The sequence below is a fragment of the Falco peregrinus genome, chromosome 1 (assembly GCF_023634155.1).
Source record: "Falco peregrinus isolate bFalPer1 chromosome 1, bFalPer1.pri, whole genome shotgun sequence".
In the NCBI taxonomy this organism is placed as follows: domain Eukaryota; kingdom Metazoa; phylum Chordata; class Aves; order Falconiformes; family Falconidae; genus Falco; species Falco peregrinus.
Genome location: NC_073721.1, coordinates 35,309,169 through 35,324,649, shown reverse-complemented (window position 1 = coordinate 35,324,649; position 15,481 = coordinate 35,309,169). Strand labels below are relative to the sequence as shown.

General features: G+C 50.2%; 1 protein-coding gene across 1 annotated transcript in view; it reads right to left on the bottom strand.

Moving 5' to 3' along the window:
* VWA2 (von Willebrand factor A domain containing 2) overlaps positions 1 to 14,701 on the bottom strand; it is a 33,704-nt gene extending 19,003 nt beyond the window's left edge. Inside the window, 5 exon segments of the mRNA XM_055814184.1 lie at positions 3,707 to 3,816; positions 6,047 to 6,180; positions 7,688 to 7,762; positions 8,246 to 8,304; positions 14,636 to 14,701. Of these exon segments, the coding sequence (XP_055670159.1) occupies positions 3,707 to 3,816; positions 6,047 to 6,180; positions 7,688 to 7,762; positions 8,246 to 8,294 (368 nt within the window). The 5' untranslated portion in view covers positions 8,295 to 8,304; positions 14,636 to 14,701.
* Positions 14,702 to 15,481: the final 780 nt, after the last annotated feature.

The window sequence follows — 15,481 nt, the reverse complement described above, 5'->3', positions numbered from 1 at the left end:
TACTCAGCAATCCTCTCAGCAGCAAAGTACTAAACCCACACCAGGACTCAGGTGCCAAAGGGGGCACATTCCAGTGGTGACACGTGACATAAATCAGCAGGTAAATGGTTTGTTGCTAAGTGTTATGGAGCAGCAAACATCAAGCCCTGCAGCCGTGCAGTAACTCCCAAGGAAAGCAACCTTGAATGCAGTATTAGTAGAAAAAAAAAAAGTTAAGCTTGCCAGGGAACAGCTTTAGACAAAGATGCTTTAAAAATCCTGAGACTCATTTCTTGTGAGATTAATAAAGAATAAGAATTGCTGGAAGCCTCCTTAACCTAAGAGCCTGATTGCCCTGCTGAGCCCATCTACACCAGAGTGTCTGTCTGAGAGGTATGCTGCACACCAGCAAAAAGCCCCTGGGAGGGAACAGAGAGGTCCCTCTGGCAGCAGCGTGCACCCAAGAGAAGAGATGCTCACTGCAGGCAGGGAGGGTTATGGCCAGTGTCTGCACAGCACTAGGGTCTCTTTGGCGATGGCATATGGGATGTGAACTGGGAAGGAGCCCCTCATCACAAAGGGTGCTGAAAAAAAAGCAGAAAGGAATAAAAAGGGGAGTGCTATACATACACAGAGGTCTAGGAGGGAAAGGACAAGGTGTGCAGCCCACAGAAACAACCACATTCACTCTAGTTGTTACTTCTTGCTGGTGAGCTCCGTGGGGCAGGGACTGTCCTCTGTTTTCAAGACATAACTTTAAGTGACTATTAGAGATGCCTACTCAAGGCTAGGCTCCACGTTCTAGGAATCATGAAATGTCATCAAAATTATAGATAAAATTATGATCTCTGTCGGGCTGAGACAGGAGTGATTACATTCTGAGCCAAACACTGAAGTTTTATGTAAGTAAAAGCCATGGGTAACCTCACGGAGACCTTGGAGAGGAGGTCTGTTGGACTGTGCAGCTGGATCCCAAGGTGGCTGGGTGAAATCAGCCCCAGCTGCCCCAACTCCACACCCACCCCCGCACTCGGAGACTCAGGCTACCCAGGCACCTCAGCCCCTGCTGCCAGCCGCCCGATGCAACCCATTTGAGCTTCACATCAACCACCTACGTTCCCCACCCAGTTGTCACCAGGCTAAGACCCTGCTACATCACACCACACTGGGAAAATCCTTTCACCCCCTGTAAAAAAACAAGGGCAACCTACGCTGCAAGTTCTTCAGTTACTGTCACTAGCTTTGATCCCTGCCTACAACACATTCTCTCTTTTTGGTTTTGGAGGATTAAACATTTGCTTATCTCAAAGGGGTAAATCCTGCATGGACGTGAGTCTCCCTCTTCCCTTCTCGATAGTTAGCCATCTGCACAATGTGAGAGGTCTGTAGTGTGCCGGCCCCAACTGGACATTTGATAACAGAGAGGGCCCAGCTCACTGGGAACACACTCCAGACCTGTTGATAATGAAGCCACTAGATCGGAGGAGACTTTCCCAGCTGTCTTCTAACTCCATCCAAGGAGTTGTGGTATAAGTCACTTCCCATGACTGCCTTTTACAGCTGCTTTTATTGTCATCCAGAGCAAGCAAGGGGAACCAAACGACAAATGTTAGTCCTTCCTTGGAGGCATCACATTCTCCATCAGCTGTGCTGACACAAACACACCCCATTCGCTTTCTGAATATCCATCATTTACTTTAGCACCTGACATCCAATTTGCTTGTTCTAGAAAAGCATTTGATCATGCCTAGGTTTATTATTTTCCATCTACCCTCTGACCTCCACAGAAACTTTCTAATTCGATACCTGCCGGGCCTTTTTGCTTTGAACTTCTTTCTGTCGGTACTGCCTCCTCTGCACTCCACCATTTCAAAGCACACCCGACGACTGCGTGTTCACAGCATGAACAAATCTGACTTCTCCTGACCAGATGTCAGCAGCTGTCAAACACTCCAGTGAAAAGTGCTTGTGCATCAGGGAAAATACATTGTGCACAGTCAGTCTGATGACTAAATCTTGATGAACTCGGTAAGCTGTGCCCATGTGAGGCCCGAGGATTAGAAAAAAAGGAATAAAGAGTCTCTGCACCAAACCTCATTAAATTCAGTTTCTTATCGATCTGCATTTGGAGGTTCACTGGATTTCGATGCAGTGGGTGTGTGTTTAGGGCAGTACTCCAGTAAGAGTCTTCTGAAACCGAAGGAGATCTGGACTTTACCTGCTGCCTTTTCTCAGAAACAGCACTAAGAAGGTTTCTCTCCTGTAACCAGCCATTGACTCATATGAGAGAAATCCGTAAGAAACTTAACTTCCGAGATTACTGCCAGATTTCGTTGAAATTGGCCCATGAATTCAAAAGCTACTTGGATGGGATTCACAGAGAGAGACCGGCAGTCTCCGAATAAATCACAAAAGCTTCACTTCAGTCCAGTGCTGCCTCCTTCCCAGTGCTCCCAGCTCTATGCCCAAAGCACAGGGCTGAAATCAGGAAACGCCCCGCTGGCCAAAGGCTCGTCAGAAGTACATCAAGAAGCCTCTCAACCGGGACGTCAAACACCTGGGTTTTTTGGAAGCCAACTGGAATCCATACGTAACTATTATCGACCTTTAAATGTCAGCTTTTCATCTAAACTAGATGAAATATCCAAGCACGAGGTCATTATTTCCATTTGATCTGTCAGCATCCGTGTGTTGTCATCAAGGAATTTCAGTGCCAGACACCAAACACTGCTTTGCTTTCTCTGCTCTCACAGATATTCAAGCGACAGCCAAAGAGAAGTGTATCTTGTTTTCCTGTAAGATTTTCCTGTAATTTTATGTGAGAGGTTTTCTTGATTTGATTAACTGACCGGAAGCAATACAATAAACCCCAGCCAATCGATCTTGCTTGAAAAAGCTGAAAGTGATCACATTTGCTTGCAATATGTGCATCATGTGGAGAGCAGCAGACACCCGTGAGAAATGTCAATCTAACCTTTAGCCCTAGCACACATCAGCTGAAGAAAGAGCAGACACCCGCAGGCCGTATCAGTACCTCATCTATCATCAAAACAAGTGTTATTTTGGCGTGGTTCTTAGATCCTTTGTAGATCCAAACGTATTTCTCAGAGATGAAAAGTTTGGATTTTGAGAGTTTCTAAGGACAGTGCTGCTTTGGTTTTCTGGCTCCATTTCCTGAGGTCATGGGAATACATCCAAGTCTTAACATTCAGGAAGAAAAAATGTTTCTGTCTGAAAACCTGATCCTCTTGAATTCAGCAGACACGCATGCACAGATACCTAGGGCCCAGCAATTTGTCACTAACTCAAAGGCAGAACAAAGGAAATCGTAACCACCAAAAAATGAAGATGCACCCCGTCCTGCCTTTGCTCAGCCAGGTGGAAATGCCACGCTTGCTCTTCCCTGGAAGGACATAACCCACTGCCTCGCACAAACAGCCAGAAAAACTTGCCAGGAGGGTCATGGAAAACTCTTCCTTATTTCCCACATTATAGTGGGACACTGAAAACTTTCTCCTCTATCAGCCTTCAATGACAAAGACAGACAAGGCTGCGCATTTTTAGCAGACTGTGGATTATGGATCACAGTGTTCATCCACTGCTCTCCCCAGGGGCATCATGTTGGTGTATGCATGGCAGAGGCAGAAATGTCTGGACCTCAAAAAAACTCTCAGTCCAGATATCATACATAACCCAGAAAAAGAGAAAAGCTGTAAAATAAGCTGACCTGAACATAATCCTCTTGATACTCTCTTTCACTTCTTGTTTGGTTAGATACAAATCCAGTGGGAATTCAAGGTGGGGAACTGAGCTGAACTGTATCACTCCCACGTGGACCTAAAAGAAAAGGTTAAAGATTATGAAAGGTGTCTATGAGACAGTTTTACTTGTTTGATCAGTTTACAGATTTGGGAAGACTAAATTATACTGAGACAAACCGTTTTCCACGTTGAGCCACTGGCACTCTAAATGAACATCCAGAAAGAGCACAGACCACGTCATTACCTACACTGACCACAAACAAGGCAAAAATAATTCATCTGCAAACAACAGGAGCCTCTGCTGCAGTTACAGGCAGCTCAAGATCTATATTTATCCATTGAGAGCAGCTAGTAGCCTCAAGGACCATAAGCTTATAAATATAAAAACCTTTTATACCAAGCGATTTACACATCGTGCCGGCGATCTTTCCATTACTACAAGCAGCTCCCTCTGGCATTGAGCACAACAGGCAACACAAATCAATTATTTTTCCACTATCTCCTCTAAAACCATTTTCCATAGTAGAAAATGCAGACTGAGTTGTTTGTATTGGGCAACACATCCAGAATATTTCACTGAAGCCTTATAAGAAGTTTTATGGAATGCGATGACTTCAAAGGTGAAAAGGCAACTGATTTCCAGTCCAGTGTGCATGAGGATTAAGAGAAAGACAAGGAGAAGAATGGTATTTTGAAAAAAACTGACCCATCCAATCTGCAAGCATTGAATGGACAAATTCTTTTGCTTAAGCCTACTTTGCAGTTGGTTCCTAGATGGAAGCCTCTACTTTCAGTCAATTCAGTTTGAGGCACAAAACGCAATGCTCGTTTACCCTGAGCCACCTAGCACCTCTCAAAGCCTCACACACGCGCTGTGACTCCTTACCATCACTGCCCAAGCTGCAGAAAGCTTCCTGTGCTGCGCCTAAGCTCAGAGCTGCAGGGGGAAAGATTTCTTAGGCGAGAAAATGCAGGGAGGGGATGGCAATTTCAGCTTCCACAGGACCCTGCAACAGGGGCAGAGCAGCAGCTTTCCATTTTAGGACCTGGAACAATGGTGGTAGTCGGTCTGGAGGAGGTTTCTGGATACAAGTCTAAACATCCCTGCTGTGGGAACCAGGAGCAAACACAAGACCTGCCTCTGTTCCTTCGCTCCCAGACCTCTCTGGAGAATCGGACATGGACTAGGGGTCTTCAAAGTCACAGCAAGCCCAGACCCACACTCTGTCCTGCCTCAGGTTCCTCTTCCTGCTACACAGAGACCTTGCATCCCTGCCACAACCTTCCCAAAGACCTGACATTTATTTGGAAATGCTCTGATAGGGAATCAAGCACAGCAACTACCCCAGCCTGCTCCAAAGCCCCTGGCTAGGACAGCATGATGTAGGACTGGATGCACAGCTGGGTCTGGCTTGAAATCCCCTGAGAGAAACCCTGGGATGTGTCATGCAGGCCCAGAGGTGCCTCAGGGGTGGCTCCAGGAGTGGGTAAGACCTGAGGGAGCCCAGACAGTGGCTCCAGCAGCACAGCTCCCATCGCTCCTTGCAGACGCGTGGCACCCAAAATCAGATGCTGACTTGAGCCAAGGTCCAGAACAGGAGTGGGTAAGAAAAAACTCGGCATATCCACACCTGTTCTGTCATCCTAACATGTTCTGTACCAGGTATCTGTAGACACCAGCTGCCTGGACTTCAGCTGGCAATCCCAGCTGGCCAGTTCTATGTTCTTCTCTCTGGTGAGCACCAGCATTAAGTGCACTGAACACAAGCAGGTGGGCAGCATGGTGATCATATCTGGGAGACCTATGGCAGCATGCAGATCCTTAGACACCGCAGTATGCAGCTGGTGTCTTGCAATGAACTCTTTCCCTTCTGCCCTTTTGGCTTATTTTGGAACAGAGACCTTCTAGGAGGAGCACAGCAAGCTTACTGTTATCATTTACATCTGTGTGTAAGGTGATTGACTTCCCAGAGACTAATTCTGCAACTTTCCAGGGAAAAACAACAAAAAGATCAAAAGCATCCAAACCAAAATAAAAATCAGTTAAAAAAAACCCCAAATCACAATCTTTAACCTGAAAGAGTATGTCTTTTCTCAAGTCCAAATGGAACTCCTTAAAACCTGTGAGGAATCAAGAAGTGTCCTCCAATACCACTGCTTCACAAACCTCCACTGCACCTTTCCGAATAAATCCTCTGACCCCATGGCAGGTTGAATTTTGCAGTTTCACTCAGCACTTTATCACTGACCTTTCCACACATTGCCAAGCCGCTTAAAAACTAAAATGAGACATTTCTGACACTCACCCTGTCTGGACGGATGTCCAAGGCATCACAGAGCTTGCCTACGAAGTGCTTAGACCTTTCAAAGCTTCCTTTGCCAATGCTGTAGGAACTGTCCAAGAGGAAAAGGACATCTAAGGAAGCAGAGCACTGCATCACTAGGAGAAAGAGATAAACAAAAATCTGCCTTTTATCTTGTCTTCTGAGATGTGTCCCTGTATCACCCCTACCCACACGAACATGACTGCTCCAAAGTACAAGTTCCTGAGGTGCTTATGCTGCAGTGGAAGCCCATAATTTCACTGACAAAACCAATAATAAATCATAATTCAAAAAAGGTAGCCTGCAGACTCTGAAGAGACATTTTCAAAGGATTTACACAGAAATTTTACACACCAGCAGCATTTATCAGAACCAACTTCAAGGGAAACTGAATCCAGAAGCCCAACAGAGGGAGCAAGCACACCAACCTTTAAGACTCCTTTCGACCCAAACCATTTCTCTGTCCCCATTACTACCACCTTTCGCTAGCAGGAATGATGCAGAGAAAAATCTGAATTTATAATTAGGGTTTTCTACTACCAGAATATGAGGGATGAAAAGTTATAAAGCATTCTCTTCTGGGTCACTGGTTCTTCTAATAGGGCAACCAGCCCTGCCCTGCAGCACTGCGCTGGGGACAAGCCGGAGGACGGCCCCTCTGCCAGCACCCTCCTGGCTTGTCAGCCTCGTCCTCCCGGCCCAGCTGAAAGCAGAGATGCAACAGCCCGGGTGCTCACCCACCGTCACTGGCTCCGGCTGCCTGCCTAAGCATGCACAGAGAAAACTGCTGTGCCTCCAGCCCAGTATGGAGTTCAGCAGTGTGAGGAGCAGGAGTCTCCATATTGCAGGTGCACAGCTGCAGCAATGCAGCTCTTTCGCAGGGACTTGTAAGCGGGATGGCTGCAGCCCACCAAAGGGCTCTTGGTGATGTGCATCAGTGAGAAACATCCAAATACAACAGGGGATTTCAAAAAATATGACAAATATTTTTATGACATGACAAAATACCAAAACCAGGATGGGAAGTCTGAGCTGGACATATAGTGCTAAAGGATGGGGCTGGAGGGCATGCCCAGCATAGGAAAACAATGTCATTTATCGCTTGGCAGAGAGACAGTCGAAAATAACATCTCACAGGAGAATGCACGATACAGTATGTAAAGTAACCGACTGCACGTACATCAAGGGAGCTGCGGTTTGCTGTGGAGCATGGTTTGCTGTGGCCAGCCAGAGCCCAGTCGTCCCTGCTCACAGCATCGTGGCTGGTGCTGGCTCTACAGCCTGAACAAATTAGCCACACGGGAGGTCTGATCAAGGCTGTGACTAAACACAGCTCCTTAAATCAGTATTGCTTGAAACAAGCTCTGAAAGAACCAACAGAAACACCAGCCAGCTGGAAAATAGCCAATCTGGGAAAAACAGAGTAGGTCAGCATCCCAGAAGAGCTAATACCAGTGAGGGGGAAAGCGGGGCTAGGGCAGAAGTAGCCACAACGCTGTGCTGGGGACTTTATGGACTGAATGGGGTCCAATAAATCAAAAAAGCTAAATTAGAAAAAGAAGAAAAGCAAATAAAGAAGGAACTCAGAAAACAGAAAATACCTGCGTTAAGAAACAAACTTACACTGGCCAGCAGCTGAGATCTTGCTGATCATCTTCTGGTCAGCATGAATTTCTTGTACACCCAACACCAGTAAAACTGTGGGATCAAACAGATAATCACCATCAACACTAAAACCTGCCTTTAAAAAAAAAAGAAAAAAGAAAAAAGACAGACTTGCAGGCTTCAATCTTACAGCAACAAAAACAGTTTTGCTATCTAGACGTCACATTTACAAAAAATAATTTGGTGACACAGCAGTGTAACTATGGGACAAAATTCCTTCTAGCAGGGACACAGAAAGCACAAAAAACGCCAAGGACCTGACTCCTGTGCACTATCCCGTATCAACTAGATACTTCACATACAAATCAGTCGTGTTCAAATTCTCAGAAAAGCTGTTTCTCCAGGTATAATTTTCTCCTCTCCTGTGAGAAACTATATTTCAGAGGTTTATCCATAAAACTCCCGGAGAGGAACTGATTTGGCTCTCACTCCTCAGAATGAGGAACTCTAGCTGGAGACAGGGAAGCATCCGAGACAGAAACCACCACCGATGCAAAATGATGACCTTAAACATACCTTGGGAAAGCAGGAAAATGCAGATGGACTCAAACAACAACAGGCTCATGATGACAAATCTGAAAAAAAACCCCAACCAAAAAAGAAAAAAAAAAGGAGAGGAATATTAATCCAATACCTAAAGCTGGTTTCTTTACTGGTGGCTGATCATGTCCTTGCTGGTTGTCTCATGTAAGTTCAGAAACACTTGGTCTGAGCAGCAAAAAGAGCACTTACCCTGGGGAGAAGGGTGGGAAACAGATAGAAGAAAAAAGCATGAAAATGAGGGAACGATAGAAAAGGAAGTCTCCCTATGTATTCAACTCCTTTCCTATCAAAACCGGAGAAAGCAGGCTTCGCAGGGGAGGGAGGGACTGCCCAGCCTCCCCTCCTCTCCTTCCTGGCCACCCAGACCTCCACCCTCCTCCCTCCCCACCACTGCATGTCTCTCTTAAAGCCGAGTCCCACCAGGGCCCTTTGGTTAGATTTGGTTAGATAGAAAAAGGGCCCTTGGGGAGCCAGTGGAGATCCCAACAGGGCTCCTCTGGGGGTTCCCAAAGCACGGGGCAGAGCCACGTCCCCCCCAGCCCCACCATCACCTGGGGCTGCGGCTGAGCCACCCCTGCTGCAGAGCAAACGTGACCAGATTCACACTGGGTCTCTGCCTCTCTCATTGCAGAAGCAGATTTTCTTCATGCAGTTAAAGACAAATAAATGCATTTCTCGATAACCAGCTCATTAACCAATTGTTTTTCCAAGAAAATGGAGAGGGCTTTTCATCAAGAAAGACTTGCCTCTGTAGCAAATGATATATTTAACAAGCATCTGGGAAGAACTGATGCTCATTAAAGAAATTGCCAATATAGGCCCATTGCCATTGCTCCAGGTGCCAACGGTTTGAGAGCGCGATCTGGCAAACCTCACGAGTCAGGGCAACGAGGGTCAGGAAAGAGCTTCCCAGGGTGTCCCACAGGGTCCCAGCCACCTGGCCCAGTCCAGCCCTCGGACACATCCCTGTACATCAGCTCCTGCAGGAAGGAACGTACCTAGTTAGAGGAAGGAGCCAAGCAGCGGCTCCTCTCTCTGTCTTATTGTTTAACCTTAGATTTATCGTTCAGTGCTGCCGTCTGGCTTCCTCGGTTTCCCCAGTTTTTCACACTGGGTGCCAACACCCCCCATGTTTCCATAGGTGAGAAGACCCTATCAACACACAGGCGTATGCCCAGGGATGCATAAAACTTTAAACCCTAGGAAAAAAACAAACTTTAAACCCCAGGAAACAAGCCAAACTTTAAGCAACAGAAACTTCTCCTCTGGGCAAGCTCTTACCTTCTCAAGAGTGGGTGAGACCCCTGCAGCGATGGGTTTGTCTCGTACTAAAGCATCAGCCTGCAACCCTCCCCCTGCCAGGGGAACCTCTAGCACCCACCCCAGACACACCTGGTCAGAGGAAGCCCACGTTAAGCCCACGCACCTTGCACCCCTCATATCAGACAAGGCAAGACACCGCCAGCAGGTCCAGCTCAGTTACCTGCACCGGTCCCTAATGAAGAGGGGACGAAGGAAGTGCTGTCAGGGATTACAGACACAATAACACTCCCTGTCTTGCAGTGCTCTGCCCAGTACCGGGTGCTTTACAAGCATCACCCCCCAGCGCCTCCCAGTGCCCCTCCGGACTGCCACTGCCGAATTAACAGATCCCAAGTGTTGTTTTAGTGAAGGGAGGTAAACACAAAACATGACTTCATCAAGGAAGCTCTTGTGTCCCTTGATAGCTTTAAGCCCTGGCACATGCCACAGAGGTAAGGTCATCCTTCTGCCACTCCCCAGGACGCTGTTTCCAGGAGCTAATTCCAGAGCACACAACACCCAAAGGAGGACAAGCCTCTGCCTGACACCAGATGTGACAGGTGGAGGAGGGGCGGATTTCTGGTTGTTTTCATACAAAACGTTGACAAGTCAAGATGTTTCTACAACTTGGGTTTATCTTGGGCTTAAATCAACTAATGTGTAGGATGAATTCCTTGCCTTTCAGCCCAGCTAGACTCTCCAGGAATTCAAAGAAAGGTTCATCATCACACTCTGCTCATCAGCATTAGCCCAGGATTAGCAGCAGCCCGAGAACTTTAGACACCGGTTTTGCTGGGAGACGGGCTGGTGAGTGAAGGATCTTTTCATTTTATCTCCCTGGCCATTAAGAAAGGGAATTTCAAAATGTCTGCATTAGTGCTGAGTTAAAAATAATCTTTCTTTTTTAACCACACACATTCAAAACTCTTATTTCTTGTACCCCAATTCTCACTTGGCCACATAAAAGGTGATGACAACTTATGCAAAGCTAAATACGAGCGTAAAAACGTGTACCTTACTTGGAGGAGTGAGACTAGAGGGGGAGAAAAGCTCTTCTTGACAAGTATCTTCCCAACATGTCTTTCATCATCTGTAGAATGTCTGAGCTTGCTTATTCTTACTAATGAGACAAAACCAAATTGTGACATGAAAACACAGTGAACCCAACACCACCAGCCACCGTAGTCACCTGGATGTCGAATCGGGTCTAACTGCACAGCCATGCCTACAGCAGGGCAAGCACCTGCCTGAGAAGGGATCTGGAAACCACTGTGGGCTCATGTCTCTGTGAGAAGGGGACATGGCTTGCAGCTGGCACGAACCACTACCACAAGATCCCATTCCTACACAGACTGTTACCAGAGCGGTTGACATCACGTGCACTACTTAGAGGCAAATGTCACCCTTTTACTGGGACAAGTAGAAGGACTTAAAAGTACCAGGCAGCTGCTTTAATTACCACTCCTTCTCCTCTCAGAGACCTGGCTGGCAACAAAAGGCATCTGCAGCTCATTTTTCAAACCATCCCTCTTTGATTTAAGAGTAGGGAAGAAAGCAGAAGAGATTATGCTGTATATTCATTAAAGTGTATTCTTAACAAGGCAAAGCGACCCCCTGTCCCTGCAGTTCTAACTCGGTGGTTCCCTTCAGCGGTGCTCTGTCTGCTGGGGAGGACCTGGCACCGGCTTGCTGAGGGCAGCCTGCTGCTAGGGGCTCGGCTGACCTTCAGGTGGAGGAAGGGAAGAGAGGAGGTCAGTATTGCTGCCCCCTCTTTCAGTCGCCCTCAGCCTGTTTTCCAGAAGTAAAATTTACTTTTTTCTTCTTGCCTAGGTTTGGAGGCAGTGGGCCACCTCTGTTGGGAGCCCAGGCATCCCCTCTGCCCAGCCACCAGCACTGCCCTGGCTGGGGCAGGGGCAGCTACTGGTGGGAGCAGGAAGATGACAGGTAAATGTTTAACTTCTTAAAACACACACATCACAAATTTCAGTCCAAAACTTCTGACAATTTTGTTCTCCAAGTGATAAACAAGATTAAGCTTCCATAAGACGTTCCACAAAACCAGCCTGTTTATCCACACACACAGAGCTCTGCAGCAAGCGATAGTTTTGACAGGCTCTTTTCGCCCATGCAATAAGGGCTCCTGTACATCAAGTGACCTTGATCTTGCAGCACTGCTCACATGGGGTACCGTCAAAATCAACATACAGCAAATTAGGTCCTGCACAACCCACAAGTTACGGAATAAAAACCACTGTTGTGACCTGTGAGCTTGTGCTAAACTTACTGTGTCACTTGTTCTGACAGAAGTGCTCATGCTGCTGGCTTTGCCTGGAGCTAGAGCAGCAAGAGTGTCTCCATGAATGTCTCATCTTTTTTATCTTTTGCTGGATGCTGCATGCAAGACCACCCAAGGGAGGCAGAGCCTCAGCACTGCAAGCACTCAGCACTTGCTCGCAGCAGCAGGCAGCTAGTGCAGATGCTGGGAAGAAACCTTCTGCGGAGTGGCTGAGGAAAGGGGCACCGTGATCTGCAGGAACCTGGTGTCTCAGGACAAACCAATGGCAGCACAAGAAAATAAATAAGTAAACAATATAATTACATTGAGATTATGAAAGAATGCAGATAAATTGGTCACATACCCTGCTGACAACTACCCATTTGAGGCTACGGGCTCCGGTGCAGTTACTCTGTCCCGTTGCCAAGGCTATGCAATCTGGGAAGGCTACAACTGGGTGCCAGGCTCGGGGCCTGACCTGCATCGCCTCACACCAGCCAGAAACACGCACAACTGAGATGGATCAACTACTGATCCATGTAAATCATGAGCAGGTGTGAACGGTTCCCAAAGAATCAGGTGGGAAAGGACCAGGTGCTCCCCACCCTTGCAGCGGGCAGCTTGCTTGTGCGTATCAGCAAGATATCTCTCTGCTTCATTCCTTAGATGTACCACCCTGCCTTTGTCCAAAAGCTTCCCAGTGGGACAGGAAGACATCAGGTTTGTCACCTCCTCTTACAAGACAATAAACCTCCGTTATTTCACTTGGTGGTATCCCTGTCCCGAGAGCCTCCCCTGCAGGTGTTCCCAGCAGTGCTAAAAGGGGTGCTGGTCACCTGCAGCTGAAGCAAACCATCAGCTAAAGAGCATCAGCTGGTCGCTAATGAAGCCAGGCCTCAAACCACAGGCACCTGCTAGCTGGCTTAGAAGGACAAACTTCAGTGTCACAAGCAGGAATAAGGACTGAAAGACTGCAGTGACAAGCCTCCCTTTTGAGGAAACAAAACTCTGTTCTGTCCTTCCCCAAACACCCAATACTGCAGAAAAGGAAGAATTCCACCCTTCCAAGCCAGTCAGTTGCAGTGATTACCTACAGCAGAGGCTGCAGGGAGAGAGGAAAAATCCTTTTTTGACATCTCTGGCATTCAGTTCAGCTGTAAGAACGTGAGGCAGTCTGTCCTCATCTCAGCGCACGTAACACCAAGGTGTTCCTGATCATCTCATACCTGGCTGCTTTTACAGAATTAACCCCAATTCACACTTATTCTCCTGCTGCATCTCTGTGAGCCCCAGAGACAAGCCTGGGAATTTTCTCCATGGCATCACTCCCGCAAACACATACAAGCCGTTACATGCATGCATTCCCAAGGCAGCGCTCTGTGGGCCCTTGCTAAAGGGGCTTTAGAAAGTGAGAATTTTCCACAGGGTTTTTTGCAGAACTGCGGTAAGGTCAAAAGAGTCATTCCAAAGACTTATTCCTCTTCGAGCCTTCCTGGAAAACCCCAGACATCTTCAGGAGCACACACTGAAGATGATGTGGTTATCTACCCCAGCACACAGGGCATGAGGAGCGGGCCAGCACACACGCAGCCTCCCCTCTGAAGGAAGTGGGAAAACGCACTTGTGTGTGGGACCTGTCTCCTGGTGATGCCTCATCTCCACTACACAAAATAAAATTGAAGTTAACTAGCAGAAGCCCCCATGAAATCATTTTCACAATTTCCAGGTCACATTTAAATGTCTGTTCACATTTTCCCAGGTAACTCGGAAGCAGGGTCCTGCCACCTCCCTGTTCCCTTTCCACTCCAGGCCACTGGGGCTGGTATCTTCATCCCTCTTTAACATGTGCAGAAACCAAGACTGAGAGAGACAAAGCAACTTGCTCACAGGTGCATGAATTTGGAGCACAACCAGCAACCAGCCTGAGTTCTCCGGCCACCGCACCCCCTACAGGGAAAGCTGCCGTTGCACGTACTCAATGACGGGCACTACTCTTAATTTCTTTAACGAAGTGCGAGTGTCTGGGGATGTTACAGGCACCGTTCCGGGGTGGGGGTGTCCTTCAGTCTTTGCTCGATCGTGACTTGATCAAGGGGTCTTCGTGGCTTCTGCAGAAAGGTTTCCATCGAGGACGTGAGACAAGAGACGCCTGGATGACTGCCCCAGCGAGTTCTGCACCTTCCCCCGGCCGCACCCCAAGGCCGGGGCAAAGACGTTGATTAAAGCGTTAAAGCACGGGGCAGCGCCGGTGTGCGGGGGGGGGGTGTCTGTTGTTTTAATAACCCGGCACGGCGCTATCTGTTCATTACAGTAAACACGTTCCTCCCCGGGGGCCGCAGCAAAGCGCACACCCTCGGGGCACGGGGCAACCGGACCAGCGGCGAAACACCCGGGGCGGGGGGTCTCAGCGCGCCCCCGCTGCCCCACCTGCTCCTCGGCTCGGCAGTGGGGCTTTGGGGGGCCTTCTGCTACCGCCCCCCATCCCGGCCACCGCCCCGCGCCCTGCGGAGGGGCCGGGAAAGCCTCGCTGCCGCCCGCCCCGGCGAGACCCACGGGCCGGCCCCCCAATCCCCGCCCCGGGGCCCCCTCCCCGGCCGCCGCCGCGGGGCTCGCCCGGCCCCCGCAGCCCCCGCGGCCGCCGCCCGGGAGGGCCGGGGCAGTCGGAGGGGCCCGCACCCGCTGCGCCGCCGGCCCCCCGCCTGCCCAGCCGGGCCCGCACCCCCGCGGCGGAGGCTGGGGATGCCCTCAGCCGAAACGGGGGGAAAGCGGCCAGCGCCGCGCGTTACCTCCCCTCCGCGGGTCCCCGGCGCGCAGCCCCTGGCACCCGGTGGCTTTGCGAGCCGCCTCCGTCACGCTCGAACTGCGCTCAGCTGCGACAGCCCCCCCCGCTCCCCCCTCACCGCCCGCCCTCCGTAGCGGCACGGGCGGGGAAGCCCCACCCCGAGCACCCGGGGTGCCCGAGGGCTCACGGAGGGCTCGCGCCGCCGGAGCCGCTCGCCCAGCACAGCGCGGCTGAGGGCGCCGGGGCCCGGGCCCGCTCACCGCCCGGCGGCAGCGGCGGGGCGGCAATAGCGGCACGGGGGCAATAGCGGCACGGCGGCAATAGCGGCACGGGGGCAATAGCGGCACGGGGGCAATAGCGGCACGGGCGGGGCGGGCAATAGCGGCACGGGGGCAATAGCGGCGGGGCGGCAATAGCGGCACGGGGGCAATAGCGGCGGGGCGGGGCGGCAATAGCGGCACGGGGGCAATAGCGGCGGGGCGGGGCGGCAATAGCGGCACGGGGGCAATAGCGGCACGGGGGCAATAGCGGCACGGGGGCAATAGCGGCGGGGCGGCAATAGCGGCACGGGCGGGGCGGCAATAGCGGCACGGGCGGGGCGGGCAATAGCGGCGGGGCGGGCAATAGCGGCACGGGCGGGGCGGCAATAGCGGCACGGGGGCAATAGCGGCACGGGGGCAATAGCGGCACGGGGGCAATAGCGGCACGGGCGGGGCGGCAATAGCGGCACGGGGGCAATAGCGGCGGGGCGGCAATAGCGGCACGGGCGGGGCGGCTGCGCACCCCGCGCTGCCCTAAGGGAAGGTCGTTGCGCTCCCCGCTTTGCTTTGAGAACTTTCTTCCCCGAGCG